Source organism: Lagenorhynchus albirostris, chromosome 2 (genome assembly GCF_949774975.1).
Source record: "Lagenorhynchus albirostris chromosome 2, mLagAlb1.1, whole genome shotgun sequence".
In the NCBI taxonomy this organism is placed as follows: domain Eukaryota; kingdom Metazoa; phylum Chordata; class Mammalia; order Artiodactyla; family Delphinidae; genus Lagenorhynchus; species Lagenorhynchus albirostris.
The window spans coordinates 97,516,159-97,531,945 of NC_083096.1; the positions used below are offsets into that span (position 1 = coordinate 97,516,159).

A 15,787-nucleotide genomic window follows, 5' to 3' on the forward strand; every position below is an offset into this window, starting at 1 on the left:
TTTTAAAAACTCACACATCATAGACACTAGAGCCAAAGGAAACTCATTTGTCTCTGGGTGACGTATTTACAGTCCCTGAAGAAACACAATAATTCCTAATGAATCCCTAAAATATCTAGAGTGTGATGCCATCTGTCTTCTAGAATGTAGCCTTTGCTTGTAGCAAAAGTTGTTAATCTAATGGCAGTAACAGCAACGTCTATGATGTGGGGAATTTGTAACAGCCTACAACGTAGATACTTGTATCACCCACCTTTGAGGATTCAATAACTGATGTTCAGAGAGGTTAGGTAATTTGCCTAATAAAGAAAAGTTACGCAGAAAGTCAAAGTGACAGAACTCAGATGGTTCCAAGTCTATATTCTTTCCTTTATGCAATATTCTGCTCCTCTAAAACTGCTATTTCATGACCCTGTATTAAAGAGGCCTCTTGTTGCATTTTTTTGTCACACTCGGAGTTCAAGCTATATTTTGTACAAAAGATTTCTACAACAATGGTATGGGACACAACTAGAATTAGGCTAAAATAAGGAAAAATAAAGAGATATGTGTAAAACCACTTTTAAAAAGCAAAAGCCAGTTTTTTAAATAAAATTAAATGTGCACTTACCATCTAACCTAGCAATTTCATGCCTGGACATTTACCCAAGAAATGTGAAAATATATATATCCACACGAAGACATGCATAAAAAATGTTTATCAAAACTTTGTTCATAATCATCAAAAACCGAAAACAACTCAAATTTCCGTCATCTAGTTAAAGGATAAATATATTGTGGTTTATCCATGCGATAGAATGCTACTCAGCAATAAATGGGAACCAAGCACTGATACATGCAACACCATGGCAGAATATCAAATCATTAAGCCAAGTAAAAGAAGACAGACACAAGGCTACATACCATATGATTCCATGTGTATAACATTCTGGAAAAGGCAAAACCATAGAGACAAAACAACTCAGTCGCTCTTTCTACAAAAGAGCCTGAAGGAAATTTGGGGGATGATAGAAATATTCTAGATCTTGATTGTGGTGGTGTTAATGTGACTATATACATTTACCAAAACTCATAAAACTACAAAGTTAAAATTGGTGACTTTTATTTTATGTAAATTTTACCTCAGTAAACCAGACTTTTTAAAAAATTGAAAGGTATTGGACACAAAGTATTAATAATTCCATAAAAATTTATGAATTGTTGAGTCAAATAACAAGAGATAGAGAAGTTAACAGCCTGAATCTTGCCTTGGAATACTTAGCCTCATCTGGGGATGTAGGAGAAACCAGGGTACTAGTGTTAGCTGGCCAACCCACTTGTGTGTGATCCTGAGTGAGAATTACTTCTCTCCAAATCTCAGTTAAGGTACTGTTAAAGAAATTGCATTAAATATCTAAATTATTTAAACCTTCTTGAACTTCTCAAGCCAAAAAAACAAAAACAAAAAAAAGGACCAGATTCACCATTCCAAAAAATCTCCCTCCTGCTGATTAAAGGTGATTAAAGGAAATCTAATATATAATTCCTAGGTAGGAGAACAGTATTAATAACATCAGCTTTATTTACTCACCATTCCATTGGAGAGGGAAATTATATAATTTGGCCAGCAGGTGTCACGCACTCATCTATGAAAAACTGACAACTCTTTCTATCAAAAATGCTTTCTTAATATTTGCCTAATATTTTCATCTGTAAAGATTATGAACATTGTTTCTCTATATAAATGCTTAAAGGAAGGAGGATGTTTGAAATATTCAATCTTTTCCTCATTTTTTTCCTTAGTTCTAATCAAGGATGGTAATTAAATCTATATATCAAGATAGAAATCTCTCTTATTCCATTATGTTTAACGTTTCAAAGGTTTTTAGAAAACAGAGTAACAGCTTCATGAACATTACTTGCCTAGTTTCGGCAAACTCAGTCCTTTAATGGCATTCTGTTTATTCTCAATGTCACCTCTTGCATGAAGCCTTCCTCTGGTATCTCATATACCATAAAATGTTCTATGTTCTATGTAAAGCAGCCTCCACATTGTCTTATAACTGTTTATGTATGTCTGTCTCTCTTCTCTTTTGACCACTCCCCAAATTATAAATTCCTAGGAGACACCAGTGCTGCATCTCCAAGTTGTAACATAGAACCTTATGCTCAATAACGTTTGTTGATGGTAAGCAAATAAGTGAACGAATACTTGAATGGATTTTGCCATTTCCAGGCATGTGGTTTTTCAACGACCAGGTGAAAAGTGAAAGGACCAGTAGGCAGTCAGATCAATAGAAAAGCATATAGAGGCACATGGCTATTTTCCCTGGAGGAATGTTTAGGACAATTGTGGCTTATTGAAATAAAGGAAGCAGCATATAAAAACCAAAAGTTGGGGATAATAGAGTAGTACATGGCTTATGTAATGGACTAGCAGGAAGTCCTAACTGTTTAGTACCAAAAATTCTTTGACATCTGGGGAAGGCTACAGATTCCTTCTTAGAAAAGTGTTTTTAAAGAACATAAAATAAAATACATAAGATTACAAAGAAAATTAATTACATATAAATACAGTTTTCAAAATAGGTTTAAACAATTTATTAAGATTTAGCAGTCAGTTTGATAACTACCATAATTTCATAAAAGCGATGAGTGTAAATGATGTTTTGAGAAATCTGTGACAACTGTAATACGATATGAAAATATATTTTTGACAGTCACAGTCACTGCTATTCTTTTGCAGTTTTTACCTACATTCATAAAGTAGGCAAAGTTGATGAAAATGCTAAATTTCAGGCTAGTAAAATTAGAGCTGTAATTTTTTTCTCCTTTCTAAATTCACAGACCCCTTAAATTCTATTCATGAACCACTTGACAGGGTCTGTGGACCCAAGGTTGAGAACCTCTGGATAAAAGGGAAGTTGGCATAATGGAAGATAGGGAATTATACAGGAAGAGGGAGCAAAAGGAGTTTCCTTCTACAGGTAGTCTTCTCTCTCTCTTTTCCTTGAGAAAGCTCATATTATTCACTTGCTAGCCTCTCATCTGTTCTTTGCCTCATTACAGTAGAGTTTGTACCCCTGTCATTCCATGAAACCATCCTTTCCCAAGTCGTGCCTGCTGTCCAGGCAGGACATTAACCAATGACTGTGTCTCGGTCCTTACCTTGTTTGATTTCTCTTTGGCTTTTGTACTGTTGACCACTCTCTTTTTAAAACTTCTTTCCTCCTTGGTCTCTTTCTTTTTCTTATATCTCTTTGGTTCCTTTTCAGCCTCCTATCCTATTTCCTCTTCTGCCTTTGGATGGGTCCCTGGAGTTCTACCTACCCTATACTTCTCTCTCACTCTGCATGCTTTCTCTGGATATTCTCTCGTCAATCTAGTTTACGTCTCTAGCCCAAGACTCTTTCCTGATCTTAAGTTCCTATATTCAACTATCTATGCCACAATTCTTCTTAAATATGCCAGGGATCCCGCAAACTCAATATATCCCAAATTAAATTTATTCTCTTCCCCTCTCTGCTTCTTCTCTTATGTTCCCCATTTGGGTGAATGACACTACAATCCAAAGCTTCCTGAATCAAAGGTCTGGAAGCTCTTTTTGATTTCATCTTCTCCCTTACCCCCAGACATAAAAATAACAATAACTGCTGAATTTTCCAGAGTATCTATCTTTAAGATTGCTCAAGCTCATCACTTTTTCCCAGTTTTACTATTATTGCCTTAGACATTTTAATAGCTACCAACTATTCATTGTTTACGATGGATCAGGTACTCTGTCAAGTGTTTTACATAGCTGTTTTAGTTAATCCTCGTATCGCCCCTCAGGGTAAGAATGATTATGCCTAAAATTACAAATGAGGAAATAGAAGCAAAGGGAGACGACGAACTTGCCCAAGGTCACAAGGCTTTTTAATGGCAGAACCAGGATCAGAGCATTGGTCTGTTGGACTCCAAAGCCATATGCCTTCTTGTTGCTCTTAGGGTCTTCATGATTGCCCTTCGAAACTCCATTACAGTATCACCAAAGTTCTCTCTCTAAGAAGCAAATTTGATCACCTTATTCTGCTGCCTATACTGTTCAGTGTTCCCAGGACCCTTCCCCATAAAGCTCAAAATCCTCAGCTGGGTTCCAGGAGCTCACCCCGGCTTATGTCTCCAGCCTCTTCTCTTGTGGCCACCCAGCTTGCGCTCCACATTCAGATGCTTTTCTTCCCATATAGGCTCACTTCACTCTTCCACCTCATAGTATCAGTTTGTTTAGGCAGCCATAACAAAGTACTGCAGACCGGGTGGCTTGAACAACAGAAATATATTTTATCACAGTTCCAGAGGCTAGAAGCCAGAGATCAAGGTGTTGGCAGGGCTGTTTCTTCTGAAGCTTCTCTCCTTGGCTTGCAGATGGCCATCTTCTCACTGTGTTCTCACATGATCTTCCCTCTGCGCAAGTGCATCCCTGGTGTCTCTCTGAGTGTCCAAATTTTCTCTTCTTTCTTGCAAGGACATCAGTCAGATTGGATTAAGGCTTAACCAAGTGGCCTCATTTTAACTTGATTACCTCTTTAAAGGCCCTAACTCCAAATACAATCACATTCAGAGCTACTAGGGGTTAAGGTTTCACCATATGAATTCAGGGAGGACACAATTCAGTCCATAACACCCACTCACAGAGCTAATTTTGACTCATCCCTTTCAACTCATTCTTTCATGCCACCCTCTCTGAAAAGTCTTCTCTGGCTGCCCCAGTTCTGAGTTAAAGGTCTCTGACATTAATACTATTACAGCCTTTGAGCTTCTTCCTGTTATAGCATTTACATTTTGTATTGCAATTACTTTTTTGCTTCTCTGACACCTCCATTGGACCAAGCTCCTTGAGGGCAGGAACTGTGACTCATTATTCATTTTTCTAGCCACAGCCCAAAACCCAGTACCTGGATCACATATGTATTTAATCAGCCAATTAGTCAGTTAACAATTTGTTAGTTAATATTTTCCGAAAGCTTATTTTGATCAGCCACTTTTCAAGAAATTAAGGACACAGTAGTGAAAAAGACCAAAGAAAGTTCCTTCTCTCATGTAATTGACATTTTAGCAGGAAGTCAATAAATAGGTAAAAATAAATAGTATAATTTTGGTACTGATAAAGAAGATAAAGTGGAGTAATTTTGTGGAGAGCAGCTTTAGGGGACTTCTTTGGCTGGGGGGTTCAGGGAAAGCTGGAGGAGACATATGAGATGTGGCTTGAATGATGAGATGTAACCAATGTATGATCTATAAGAAGAGAGTTTCAAGCAGGAAATATCAAAGGCAAAGACCCTGAGATGGGAATTAACTTGGCAAGTTTGAGGGACAATAAGAATGCCAGAGTGACTATAGGGCAGTGACTGATGGTAGGAGCAGAAGGAAATGATGTCAGGAGCTTGAGCTGATTTCTAAGTGCAAAGGAAGTCACTGAAATGTTTTAAACCAGGGCAGGAGATGATATGGTTTATGTCCTTAATAATATCACTCTGGCTGCTGTGTGGGGTGTAGATTTTAGAAGGACAGTGGTGGAACTGGAAGACTAAAGAAGAGATTGATGTCAATTATAGACCAAAGGTCTCAGTGGGGGGTGATTTTGTACTCCCTAAACCCCTAGAGGACATCTGGCAATGTCTGGAGAGATTTTTGGTTTCTCACAACTGCGGAGTGGGAGTGCTACTGGCATGTAGTGGGTAGAGGCCAGGGATGCTGTTAAACAGCCTACAATGCACAGGACAGTCCCCATGACAAAGAATTTTGGGGGCAAAATGTCAGTAGTGCCAAGGTTGAGAAACTATGATTTAGAAATGGTGGTGGTTTGACCCAGGTGGTAGCAATGGAGGTTTTAAGAAGTGCTTAGACTTAAGATATATTTGGAGGTAGGCAGTAAGCTGTACAGGATTTGTAGACAGATTGGATGTGGGCTCTTTAAGTTTGGGGCCTGAGCAATGAGGTGGATGTTGGTAATATTTACTGAGATGAAGAAGACTGGGGATTAGTTATTAGAGCATAGATGACATTTAAAGCCATAAGACTGGGTGAAATCATTCAGGTGGGTAATATAGAGAAGAAAAGAGGGCCAGGCAGAGCCCTTGGACACTCCAGCATTGGAAGTCCTGTTAGAGGAAAAGTAGCCAACACATGAGACAAGAATGAGGTCTTTGGGAAGGCCAGAGAGGATGTGCTCCAAACTGAGGGGAGGGTCAGCTGAGGAGTAGCAATACTTCTTCCACTGGAAAAGGAGGGGAGGTAAAGTTCATGGATAGGTATATAGGCAGCTGAGTGGATTTGGTAGCGGGAAGAAGAATAGCTCCCATCTGACTGAATTTATCATCTTTATGAACTGAGGTCTGAGTGTGAGCATCAGCTGAGTGTGAGTGTGAATGTGTGTGGGGGGGGCGGGGGAGAGAGAGAGATACTGGAGATTTGAGGAGGGAGGATGTTATGAGACAGCTAATTTGCAGAGAGGGAGAGTGAAGTCACCATGGAAATGAGATAGAATTCTCAGTGTTATGAGCCATCTGAGATTTGTAGTCACAATTTTAAAATGAGTCTAGTCAGTATAGCTTCTGGATTAAAATAATTAATAACTTTTATTGAATGAATAAAGTGTCATAGTAATAATAACATCAACATCTACAATTTCTTGATCGTTTATAATGTAGCATGGATCAGCCTTTGCAGAATACTCTTATCTATTTATTTATTTATTTATGGCTACATTGGATCTTTGTTGCTGTGAGTGGGCTTTCTCTAGTTGCAGCGAGCGGGGGCTACTCTTCGTTGCAGTGTGCGGGCTTCTCATTGCGGTGGTATCTCTTGTTGCGGAGCATGGGCTCTAGGCGAGCGGGCTTCAGTAGTTGTGGCATGTGAGCTCAGTAGTTGTGGCTCATGGGCTCTAGAGCACAGGCTCAGTAGTTGTGGCGCACGGGCTTAGCTGCTCCGTGGCATGTGGGATCTTCCTGGACCAGGGCTTCAACCCGTGTCCCCTGCACTGGCAGGCGGATTCTTAACCACTGTGCCACCAGGGAAGTCCCAGAATACTCTTATTTAATACTCTCAAACAACCTGTGAGATAGGCAATTTAATTTACTGATAAAGAAACTATCGCTCAGGGAGATTAAGTGATTTGTTCAAGGCCACACAGTATAAGAACAGGATTGAAAACTGGGTCCATCGACTCCAAAGCTCACATTCTTCACTAGTAATTTATATCCTACTCAGGCTATGGTTAATGAAAACCACTGCCCTGAGCAGGGCTTTGTAACTTCCCTACCTTTTGAGAAGGCCAAAGATGCTAGGAACTCAAAGAGGAAGGATGGGACTAAATGGAGGTAGTGCTGAAAAAAATCACCTGATGTTCATTAAAAATGCATATAATTGATGCTCTAATTATAAACGCTGCTGTGATTTTTCTCTTTCAGGATTCTTCTTAAGGCTTACTTAAATCCAATTGTCCTGTTTATCCAAATGGGCTCAGGACAGCCTGTGGAGAGGGAACAAGAAACTGGAGAGGGAACAGGGCACAGGGTGTGATTTGCCCTCAGCCTCCAACCCCCCGTGGGACAGTCTTGAGTTCTGAAAAGGGACTAAACTGACTTCTACCAAGGAAACATTCCATGTTCCCCCGTGCCTCCACCTTTGGTTGAAATGGAGACATGAGGGTTGAGAAAGAGGTTATCTGAAACCTCAAGAGATTCTCTGAAGAGAATGGAGATTTTCCTTTGTAATTTGACTCCTGCTGCACACCCCACTCACTACACATTCTTGGCAGTGATGTGGCTTCTGACATGACTGCAGTTAACAGATTAAATGCAAAATATGACAGGTCCTTTCAGTCAGAACCGCCAACGCAAAATGCCCCATTGTTTCCCTCATTTTAAATAGCTGTCAACCATACTCTTTATTTCCCTCCCTCCAACAATTAAAATATTTTAGGGCCTGTGGTTTTTTTTGTTTTTTGTCTTTTTCTGCAGTGGATGAAGAGGGGACGAGGACAGAACTGGACAGTTGCTAGATCTGATGAATTTGCATATAGCATTATTGATATAAATGTATATCCCATGAAAAGTTGGGTTTATTCTCACTGTTTCAGTCATATTTACCTACCACTTGCCATTAACCATGCTAACGTTGCCCTATTATCAAAAAGTTGTTTCTAAAAAATAACATTTTTGACACTTTTGTTTAAATACTTATGAAAGATCAGTTAAAACTCAGCATTTATTTATTTTTTCTCTGAGCCTTGTTTCAAGCAATTGGTATATTTTGATCACATACTTTCTCACTTTATCAGTCATGATGAAACATGTCAGCTAGGATGGAGCACCCTACATGACACTAGGCGAGTTAACATCTCTCTTATACATGCACTAGGTTAAGCCCTGATGTATTTGGTTCTTCCTCTCCAGGAAAGAGTTTAAGCAATCATTTAGCATTCCACAAACATTGATTAATCACCTACTACCTAGCACCATGTTAGGTGCTTGAGATACAAAGAAGGGTAAGAAATGGTCCTTGTTCTCAAGGAACGGAAAGAGACAAGTATATCAAGTGTTACAGAGAGTAAAATAGCTTCATCTGAAGGGTAGAGTGGAACAAAAGGAAGAAGCACACAACCTACATAAGGTTCTGGCCTTTCTGTCCTAAGATGAAGCCACTGGCCATTTCTCACTCTGACCCCTCATGACCAACAGGGCTCTGGAGAGAGAATATCGGCTGGTACCATCAGCCACCAGAAGACCTGGGCTCTGGAGTCAGATAGACCTCGTTCACATTACATATCTATCACTGAGTAAGATGTGAACTTGGCAAGTTTTTTAACCTCATTGAACCCAAATTTCTTTATCCTCAAAATAAAGCTTATTGCAAGGGAGGCAATGTTGTGAAGTGCCTAAGAGGTGAAGGTTTGCAGCTAGGCTGCCTGGATTCAACCAGGTGACCTTGGGCAAATTATTTAATCTCTCAGATTTACAAGGAAAAGATTATCTTAATCTTCTGCAAACTCTTTCAGTTTCCTTCATTTGTAAAATAGGGACAATAATATCTTGTATCTCATTGGTTTTGGAGTGGATTAAATGATTAAAGAGCATAGAATAGTGCCTGGTACATTGTAACTGGTCAATAAATGTTAACTATCATTATTATTATTATTATATCCGCCTTATAGAGCAAGTTGAAAGTTAAATGAAATCATGTGTGCACAATAGCTAGCACAGTTCCTAACACCTAATAATCACTTACTAAATTCAACAAATGAAACTAAATGAACTAAATGCAGCATTCTCACTTTTGTTTCATCAAATCTCTGACCATGACCTTAACAGAGGGAGCTTTTAAAAAGTTAAATCAGTCATATCACAATTCTTCTCACAGCTCTCCAGTGGTTTCCTGGCTCACTCAAAATAAAAGGCAAAGTCCTCAGAGCAACCTACAAGTCCAAAAATAACCTGATCCCACCCTCCCTCCCTGACCGCATGGCCTACCCCTCCATGCCTCACTCACCCTGCTACAGCCACACAGGATCTGGGCTGTCCTTTGAACACACCAAGCAGACTCTTATCTCCGACCCTGGCTCTTTCCTCTCCCTGGAAGGCCCTTCTTCCCCCAGATACTGGCACAGCTGGCATCCCTTCTTTGCTCAGTTTATCTTACCAGTGAGGCTATCCTTCATCCTGCTGTTCCCTTACTCTGCTTTATATTTCTGCTTAGGACATTGGTATCTGCTGTACCATATATTTTACCTGTCTATTTTATCTAGCTCTGTCTTCCTTCACTAGAAGGTAAAGTAACCTTAACTTTTATATAAAAAGTCTATACTTTGCTGAACATATCTGTTTGAATACTTATCAATGCTTATTTACAAAAACTGACTACAATCTGGGCCTTGAAACAAAGCTTGACAAATGTCCAACTGTTCTCACACAAAACATGTTCTCTAAACACAACTTAAAAGTCAACAATAAAAGACAAGCAGAAAACTTCTCATATACTTGGAAAGGAGAAATTAAATTGTATAGTACAAATATTTATAACCAAAAATATTTAAAATATTACATATCGAAACATGAGGGGACCAGCAAAAGGAGTTTTTAGAAAAAAGTATATAGCCTTCAATGCTTGTTTTAGAAAAGAATAAATGAGCTGTACATGTGACCTAAAAAATTAGAAAAACAGAAAAAAATTAAGAAAGAATAAGTTAAAAGCAAAATTAATGGTTTAGAAAATAGAAAATATAATAAATAGGATCTATAAAATCAAAAGTTGGTTCTTTGAAAAGACTATTAAGAGACAAACCACTAGCAAGATTGATAAAGAAAGGTAGAGATGGGGGGGACCTTGAAGATGGCGGAAGAGTAAGACGCGGAGATCACCTTCCTCCCCACAGATACACCAGAAATACATCTACACGTGGAACAACTCCTACAGAGCACCTACTGAAGGCTGACAGAAGACCTCAGACCTCCCAAAAGGCAGGAAACTCCCCACATACCTGGGTAGGGCAAAAGAAAAAAAGAAAAAAGCAGAGACAAAAGAATAGGGACGGCACCTGCACCAGTGGGAGGGAGCTGTGAAGGAGGAAAGGTTTCCACACACTAGGAAGCCCCTTCGCGGGTGGAGACTGCGGGAGGCGGAGGGGGGAGCTTCGGAGCCGCTGAGGAGTGCACAGCAACAGGGGTGCGGAGAGCAAAACGGGGAGATTCCCGCACAGAAGATCAGTGCCGACCGGCACTCACAGCCCAAGAGGCTTGTCTGCTCACGCGCCGAGGCGGGCGGGGCTGCGAGCTGAGGCTCGGGTTTCGGTTTCAGTCAGAGCGCAGGGAGAGGACTGGGGTTGGCGGCTTGGACATAGCCCGAAGGGGTTAGTGCACCACGGCTAGCTGGGAGGGAGTCCGGGGAAAAGTCTGCACCTGCCGAAGAGGCAAGAGACTTTTTCTTCCCTCTTTGTTTCTTGGTGCACGAGGAGAGGGGTTTAAGAGCGCTGCTTAAAGACACTCCAGAGACGGGCGCGAGTTGCGGCTAAAAGCGCAAACCCCAGAGACGGGCGCAAGCCGCGGCTAAAAGCACGGACCCCAGGGACGGGCAGGAGACGCTAAGGCTGCTGCTGCCACCACCAAGGGGCCTGTGTGCGAGCACAGCTCACTATCCACACCCTTCTTCCGCGGAGCCTGTGCAGCCGCCAGGTTCCTGGGATCCAGGGACAACTTCCCCGGGAGAACGCACGGCGGGCCTCAGGTTGGTGCAACGTCACGCCGGCCTCTGCCACCACAGGCCCGCCCCGCACGCAGTGCCCCTCCCTCCCACCCCCCGGCCTGAGTGCGCCAGTGCCCCCGAATCAGCGGCTCCTTTAACCCCGTCCTGTCTGAGCAAAAAACAGACGCCCTCCAGCGACCTACACGCAGAGGCGGGGCCAAATCCAAAGCTGAGCCCCCGTGAGCTGTGAGAACAAAGAAGAGAAAGGGAAATCTCTCCCAGCAGCCTCAGAAGCAGCGGATTAAAGCTCCACAATCAACTTGATGTACCCTGCATCTGTGGAATACATGAATAGACAACGAGTCATCCCAAATTGAGGAGGTGGGCTTCGAGAGCAAGATCTATGATTTTTTCCCCTTTTCCTCTTTTTGTGTATGTGTATGTGTATGCTTCTGTGTGAGATCTTGTCTGTATAGTTTTGCTTCCACCATTTGTCCTAGGGTTCTACCCATCCATGATTTTATTTTTGAATTTTTTTTCTGAATAATTAATTTTAATTTTAATAACTTTATTATTCTTTCTTTCTTTCTTTCTTTCTTTCTTTCTTTCTTTCTTTCTTTCTTCCTTCCTTCCTTCCTTCCTTCCCTCCTTTCTTTCTTTCTTCATAATTCTACTAATTCTCTCTACTTTTTCTCCCTTTTAGTCTGAGCCATGTGGATGAAAGGCTCTTGGTGCTCCAGCCAGGAGTCAGGGCTCTGCCTCTGAGGTAGGAGAGCCAACTTCAGGGCACTGGTCAACAAGAGACCTCCCAGCTCCACATAATATCAAACGGCAAAAATCTCCCAGAGACCTCCTTCTTTTTTTTTTTTTTTTTCCAACTAGCAAATTTTACATGCATTGAGAGGCTACAGAGTCACTGACAGTGATTAAACCACAGAGCACCAGTTTTCCAGCTCAAACTGGAAAGGATTTTTTTTAATTAAAGTAGATATGTCTGAGGGCACCTAAATATAAGTAATTCTTCACTTTGTAAAAAATTTCTCCCTCGCGGTGGGATAGAGAGGGTGGAAGGGAGACGCAAGAGGGAGGGGACACGGGCACACATGCACACATACAGCTGATTCACTCCACTACAGACCAGAAACCAACACAACACTGTGAAGAAACTACACTCCAACAAAGATGCTCAAAAAAAAAAGTTCTCCCTCAATGAACCCATTTTGATGGTAACAAATAAATGTGACTTTATAATAACCTAAAAAAAAAACCCAACCTAAGTTTTTGTTGGTTTTGTTTTGTTTTGTCAGTACGCGGGCCTCTCACTGCTGTGGCCTCTCCTGTTGCAGAGCACAGGCTCCGGATGCGCAGGCTCAGCGGCCATGGCTCACGGGCCCAGCCGCTCCGTGCATATGGGATCCTCCTGGACCAGGGCATGAAGCCCTGTCCCCTGCATTGGCAGGAGGACTCTCAACCACTGCACCACCAGGGAAGCCCCAAGAGGCCAATTTAAAACAAAAACAAATGGGTAACTTGTATTTTTACTTTAAAATAAGTTTGAGATTTCCGAAGTCTATGCTGATGAAAGAGGATGCCAACAAATTCACTCATCACCATACATAAAGTTAAGCTTTCTAAACTAAATCTCTTTAGCATGAGATCAAAAACAGTCTGCTCTTAGAAGATTCCCCAAATGCTATCTCTTCCAACTCTTTAAAAGCTAGCTTCTGTTTCTCCAAGAAGCAAAATACATTCATTTTTGCAAACAAACACTATAGGTATCTGAAATGCAAAATAACCAGCAAGCCACATTCTTTTCCACAGAATTAGCGGGAACTATCACCTGTTTCTCAGATTGTTTATGTCTCTGTTTTCTTTTTCTTCACTGGCAGGACGGTCCAGAAACTCTATTTTGCCTTTTCCATCTTCTGAATGAGGAAGCTTAATTGTATCGATGGTGACTTCACCTTCAGAAGAGGTGCTATCATCTTCATCCTCAAATTCTGAACTGTCCTCTGAACTGTCTTGTGAATTCTCTTGTGAACTGTCATCTTCTTTTGAATCAGACTGATTCATCTCAAACAAGGCCACATCCATTTGCATAACTTTTCTGAGAGTCTCGTCAATATTTTCAATATTGAAATGAGCAGGTGGTGCAGCTGCCATTTCTTTCCTTAGCTTTTCGTTTGCCTGAGCCATCTGTGGGAGAAAGCTCTGTACTTGGTCCAATAGGGGACTCCTCTCTGTCCTTTATCAGAGACATATATATTTTCATATGGCCTCAAATTACTGGTGTCCTTTCATTTGAACTTGAAGTACTCCCTTTAGCATTTCTTGAAGGATAGATATTATGGTACTGAACTCCTTCAGCTTTTGTCTGAGACTGTCTCTCATTTTCCTCATTTTTGAAGAATAATATTGTAAGATATAGAATTGTTGGTAGGTAGTTTCCACCATACTTTAAGCATATTATTTCACTCTCTTCTGGCCTGCAAAATTTCTCATTCCCAGGTTTCACATGTGGATGACCAGGGTTCACACCTGAAGAAATTTACTATTTTCTTACAGCTACATTGTTCCACCAGGAAAATAACTTCCTTGGATATCATTTCTTGCTTTTTTTTTTTTCATTTCTTGCTTTTAATGGTCACAGTATTTGCTGAGAAGGTGGGGATACACCACGCGGGGCAGCCGGAAAGGAAGACGCGGAACCTTGAGGAGCGGGCACAGCCCCATTGCACCGGCTGGGGCGTGGGTGGGGAACGTCTTCCTCCCGCAGACCAGCCAGCCCCACGTGCAGGCCCGCAACCGCCCTGGCGCCTCCACTCCGTCCTCAGGGCAGACCTCCTTCTTAACACCAGCACCCAGCTCCACTCAACAACCAGCAAGCTACAGTGCTGGACAACCTATGCCAAACAACTAGCAAAACAGGAACACAACCCCACCCATTAGCAGAGAGGCTGCCTAAAATCATAATAAGACCACAGACACCCCAAAACACACCACCAGACATGAACCTGCCCACTAGAGAGACAAGATCCAGCCTCATCCACCACAACACAGGCACTAACCCCCTCCACCAGGAAGCCTACATAATCCACTGAACCAACCTTAGCCCCTGGAGACAGACATCAAAAACAGCAGGAACTACGAACCTGCAGCCTGCAAAAAGGAGACCCCAAACACAGTAAGGTAAGCAAAATGAAAAGACAGAAAAACACACAGCAGATGAAGGAGCAAGATAAAAACCCACCAGACCTAACAAATGAAGAGGAAATAGGCAGTCTACCTGAAAAAGAATTCAGAATAATGATAGTAAGGATGATCCGAAATCTTGGAAATAGAATGGACAAAATACAAGAAACAGTTAACAAGGACCTAGAAGAAATAAAGATGAAACAAGCAATGATGAACAACACAATAAATGAAATTAAAAGTACTCTAGATGAGATCAATAACAGAATAACTGAGGCAGAAGAACGGATAAGTGACCTGGAATATAAAATAGTGGAAATAACTACTGCAGAGCAGAATAAAGAAGAAAGGATGAAAAGAAATGAGGACAGTCTCAGAGACCTCTGGGACAACATTAAACGCACCAACATTCGAATTATAGGGGTTCCAGAAGAAGAAGAGAAAAAGAAAGGGACTGAGAAAATATTTGAAGAGATTATAGTTGAAAACTTCCCTAATATGGGAAAGGAAATACTTAATCAAGTCCAGGAAGCACAGAGAGTCCCATACAGGATAAATCCAAGGAAAAATACACCAAGACACATATCAATCAAACTGTCAAAAATTAAATACAAAGAAAACATATTAAAAACAGCAAGGGAAAAACAACAAATAACACACAAGGGAATCCCCATAAGGTTAACAGCTGATCTCTCAGCAGAAACCCTACAAGCCAGAAGGGAGTGGCAGGACATATTTAAAGTGATGAAGGAGAAAAACCTGCAACCAAGACTACTCTACCCAGCAAGGATCTCATTCAGATTTGATGGAGAAATTAAAACCTTTACAGACAAGCAAAAGCTGAGAGAGTTCAGCACCACCAAACCAGCTTTACAACAAATGCTAAAGGAACTTCTCTAGACAAGAAACACAAGAGAAGGAAAAGACCTATAATAACGAACCCAAAACAATTTAGAAAATGGGAATAGGAATATACATATCGATAATTACCTTAAATGTAAATGGACTAAATGCTCCCACCAAAAGACAGATTGGCTGAATGGATACAAAAACAAGACCCTTATATATGCTGTCTACAAGAGACCCACTTCAGACCTAGAGACACATACAGACTGAAAGTAAGGGGATGGAAAAAGATATTTCATGCAAATGGAAACCAAAATAAAGCTGGAGTAGCAATTCTCATATCAGACAAAATAGACTTTAAAATAAGGACTATTAGAAGAGACAAAGAAGGACACTACATAATGATCAAGGGATCAATCCAAGAAGAAGATATAACAATTGTAAATATTTATGCACCCAACATAGGAGCACTTCAATACATAAGGCAAATACTAACAGCCATGAAAGGGGAAATCGACAGTAACACATGCATAGTAGGGGACTTTAACACTCC

The 15,787-nt window shown here is 41.0% G+C and overlaps 1 protein-coding gene across 1 annotated transcript; it reads right to left on the reverse strand.

Moving 5' to 3' along the window:
* Nucleotides 1–13,032: 13,032 nt before the first annotated feature.
* Nucleotides 13,033–13,929, reverse strand: LOC132515496 (NOP protein chaperone 1-like). The gene is made up of 2 exons (XM_060141903.1): nucleotides 13,871–13,929; nucleotides 13,033–13,441 (listed from the first exon to the last, which is right to left on the reverse strand). Exons 1-2 carry the CDS (start codon nucleotides 13,927–13,929, stop codon nucleotides 13,033–13,035), a joined length of 468 nt encoding a protein of 155 aa, XP_059997886.1.
* Nucleotides 13,930–15,787: the final 1,858 nt, after the last annotated feature.

Coding starts and splice junctions, on each gene's coding strand:
- LOC132515496 (XM_060141903.1), bottom strand. CDS start 13,929: ATGGGGCTGTGCCCGCTCCTCAAGGTTCCGCGTCTTCCTTTCCGGCTG. Junction 13,442..13,870: donor TTCCGGCTGCCCCGCGTGGT/GTATCCCCACCT, acceptor TCTCTGATAAAG/GACAGAGAGGAGTCCCCTAT.